The 3746-nt window shown below is 36.4% G+C and overlaps 1 protein-coding gene across 1 annotated transcript; it reads right to left on the bottom strand.

The window, feature by feature from the left end:
* Positions 1–257: 257 nt before the first annotated feature.
* On the bottom strand, positions 258–3328 carry LOC149188093 (glutathione S-transferase L3-like). The gene is made up of 11 exons (XM_089411572.1): positions 3222–3328; positions 3071–3115; positions 2903–2968; positions 2727–2787; positions 2545–2628; positions 1560–1658; positions 1218–1329; positions 1033–1109; positions 835–942; positions 622–699; positions 258–480 (listed from the first exon to the last, which is right to left on the bottom strand). The coding sequence occupies exons 2-11, from the start codon at positions 3079–3081 to the stop codon at positions 463–465; spliced, it is 714 nt and encodes a 237-aa protein (XP_089267698.1). The 5' UTR covers positions 3082–3115; positions 3222–3328; the 3' UTR covers positions 258–462.
* Between the last annotated feature and the right edge of the window lie 418 nt (positions 3329–3746).

The raw sequence follows: 3746 nt of genomic DNA, 5'->3' as shown, positions 1-3746 counted from the left end.
ATTAATAAAAGAACTCAGAACTTACCAAAATCCTAATCGCATCTCTTCATAGAGAGAAATATAATAAACACATTCTATTGGAAAAAAATATATATAAAAAAATAAATATTTAATTATATATCATTTAATCAATTATTTCCGTCAAAATTAATAAAAGAACTCAGAACTTACCAAAATCCTAATCGCATCTCTCCATAGAGAGAAATATAATAAACACATTCTATTGGAAAAAAAAAAATATAATAAACACATTGATATATTTAAGATATTAATTTTATTAATAACTATTAACTCCATACATGCCAGCGTATGGACAGTGGTATGTATCACTAAAACTTTTGCAACTAAAAAAATTATTACAAGTTCTCTTTTACAAATATAAACATAATTTCTCCTATCCAAGAGATCTTATTGTACTATATGTAGGCAGCCTTCGATCATTTCTACATCCCGCCATCACAGTTATTTTGCATAATTAGCCTGCATAACAACAAAGAAAAATGAGTTTAAAATCTTCTATATCATTTCACACCTGGACAATGCAATATGAGAAAAAAATGTATAAGAGATGCATTGTGAATCAACTTTATTTACAAGTATGTAGCATTAGAATCAAGCTACCAGTATCCTTTTGTATGTTTCAACAATTATCTCGGGATCGGATACTGTTTTCGCGTATCCTTCAATCTTATGTAATTCCTGTATTCAAGGCAGAATACTATTAAGCATTTTTATCACATAAGCACAAAATCTATTGTAAAAATCGAAAACCAATCATTTTTGCACCCCGCTGGAAATAGGGAGTAATGCAAATAAAAGAGAAGTTTAACTTGCCTGAATCCATTTCGATAGTTTCGGCCTACCAGCTGTGATATCATAATTCTTTAATGCAGGAAACACAACATGAAATCTTTCAACGAAAGGACCATATGCAATGTCAACCTGCAGTGATGGTATACATCTCTAAATTGTCAATTGAGATCATAATATAATACAAGGTCAAATGGCAAACAACATATAAAGATGGCGTACCACACTGAATTGACCCAAAAGGAAAGGCCCCTCAGAAAACTTTCCGAGAGCATTTTCCAAATAATCAAGAGCAGGCCCTGTCATGATGGGAAGTGCATTTACATTAACCCACACTCTTCATAATCCATTGAATATAAGACATCTTATTCAAATGTATGAGATGGCTTCTGAAAAATTGTTCTTACCAACTTCTTGGGCAGTCTCAGAATCCGGCTTGGTCAAAGCGATGAATGCATTTTTTGTAAAAGTATCTGTATACTTCAGTAACTCATTTGCAGCCTCCTTTTTCGCAGGATCCTGTTTAATGGCAAGAAAGTTATAGAGCATAGACTCTGGCAGTAAAGCTAGAAAATAACTCCTAAAGGTATTACAGCTAACGTTCCAACCCTACCCTGCTTCCCTGAAAAAGTCTCTAACGGCTTCAACATTATAAACTAAAATTGACAAATACGAACTGCCTGACCATTGGGACACTTTGATTTAGCTAATGACCTAAATTAACAATATTCAGGTAGGGTAACACATACCGTGGGAAAAAGTTTAGGTCCTTCAAAATTGTTCTCGAGATACTCGAGTAAATCCAGACTCTCTCCTGTGACCTTGCCATTGTGCTCAAGAGAAGGAACCTGAAAAATTGAAAATAGTGAGTTATTTGCAAGTTCCGCTCTATATCTTGCAGACATTTGGCCCTTTTGTAACATTTGACATTTGGCACTTCTATTTCTGCACGTTCCTTGCTTGAAAGATTAGTGATGATCACGCAAAAACACACAAGAAATAGGTCTTCCTAGCTGACTAGGAATGTTAAAAGCAATCCCAAATCTGTGTTGGTCTTTCTTATTCCATGCCCAAATTGTAAAAGGCTAAAACCGTGATGATCAAAAACTCATTGCAGCCTCTCAAGCAACAGTGAGAGGATGGCTCATAAACTTGGAGTAGCATTTGAACTCTAAGCTTCAAACCTATCAGGACACAGTGAGAAGTGTTTGGATCTTAAGCTTGGAGTTGCATCTGAACCCTAAGCAACAGTATGTTATCTCATAAATCACTTATTAGATTCAAGTTGCATCTGACAACATACTAATTTGTAGCCAGCACAATCCACATATATTAAAAGATTTGGGTTTGTGGCAAGATAGACCCCAAATTTGGCAAGGTAATAACCTTATTCAGCTCATGCAATAACCCTATGATCCCCACCCCAATTTACTTGGTCATAGATCAAATCTACTGAGCCAAACAGAATACTCTATCAATTAACAAAAGTTTGCTAGACTGCTTGTTAATGTGCAAGCGTGTTCCCTGTTACCTGAGCTAAGGTAAAGCGAGGAGCAACCCATCTAATTTCTCTTTTGCATTTAATTGGATCAAGATAAGAAACTAATAACAAAATTTTTACACTACAGGCCCTAATTACATAGCAATTAGACCATGACCCAAATAGCGGATCCAACTGCCCTTGAGTAACTAAAAGAAAAATAAAATTAGATAAATATAGAAACAAGAGCCAACCTTGTTCGGAGGATAAACTTTCTCCTTGTACCATGCTGGTCTGTCTTGCAAATCAATCGTAACTATCTGAATCTCACTAAGACCCTGCATTTGATTTTCAATCGTTTCAGTCATTGCATAATGGTATCTTATATCAATAGAAGACTTACCCACACAAAAGAGGGGATCAGCATGATAAAAACCTTGATGTTCCTGGCACTCCAAACTCGCTGGGCATATGGGCATGTCACACTGATATATAATCTGCAAACCCCAGATCAATTTCAGTATTTAATCGCTAAACAGAGTATGATACTATACACATTCCAACAGAAAGTGATGATTTAGATAGAGTAACGATAAAAATTTAGCTACCCACCTGGTCGTTCCATCAAACAATGGAGGCGGCTCCGATTTGGACGTGAGAGCGGGTGGAATTGCATAGCTACAGTCAACCAACACGATGCCACAGAAAATATTTTGGTAAATCGGGTACAAGTTTGGATGTAATAAATTAAATATATAATCAAAATATGCAGTGACTTACAGTGCTGCCATCTTAACCTGGAGAATTACTTTTATATAAATATGTCTGCAAGACAAATGTCAAAAGCTTAGTGTCCCATTATCTTGGAAGAATACAAACCCTTACATACTGTCAATAGCGAAATCCAATAGATGGATCTGTGGAATGCTACCTGCAGTTGTAACTGCTATGCTGTTCTCACACACGGCGGTCAATAACAATGTTGGGTAGGATTGATTACAATCAATATATAAGAACTAGAAGACAGACTTTATGAAGAAGGTTCATGAACCTACAGACTTATGAAGAGGGTTCATGAACCTACAGTAGGTGGTGGGGTAGGTATAGTTGGATCAGTATATTAAAATGCGATCTGCACCTGTCATGGATGACGTGGCAACGTGGCAAGTACATCAGCGATGATGTTGCAGAGTAGACTTCATTTTCATAAGCATTTTCAGTTGACCATTTCCACCTAGCGCGATGATGTTGGAGAGCGCTCGTTCCGTATTAATTTGTATCAGTAAATTAAAATGCGATCTGCCCCTGTCATGGATGACGTGGCAAGTGCATCAGCGATGATGCATTTTCAGTTGACCATATCCACCTAGCGCGATGATGTTGGAGAGCGCTTCTCGCCGTATTAATTTGACAAAAGGGTTTTGGTCGTGTCAATTTTTTGATGTAGTTTAATGAT

Source organism: Pinus tabuliformis, chromosome 3_1 (genome assembly GCF_031772625.1).
Source record: "Pinus tabuliformis cultivar Carrire ecotype Pingquan chromosome 3_1, CPIR1, whole genome shotgun sequence".
In the NCBI taxonomy this organism is placed as follows: domain Eukaryota; kingdom Viridiplantae; phylum Streptophyta; class Pinopsida; order Pinales; family Pinaceae; genus Pinus; species Pinus tabuliformis.
The sequence above is the reverse complement of the archived record's forward strand: the minus strand, read 5'-3'. Positions and strand labels throughout refer to the sequence as shown.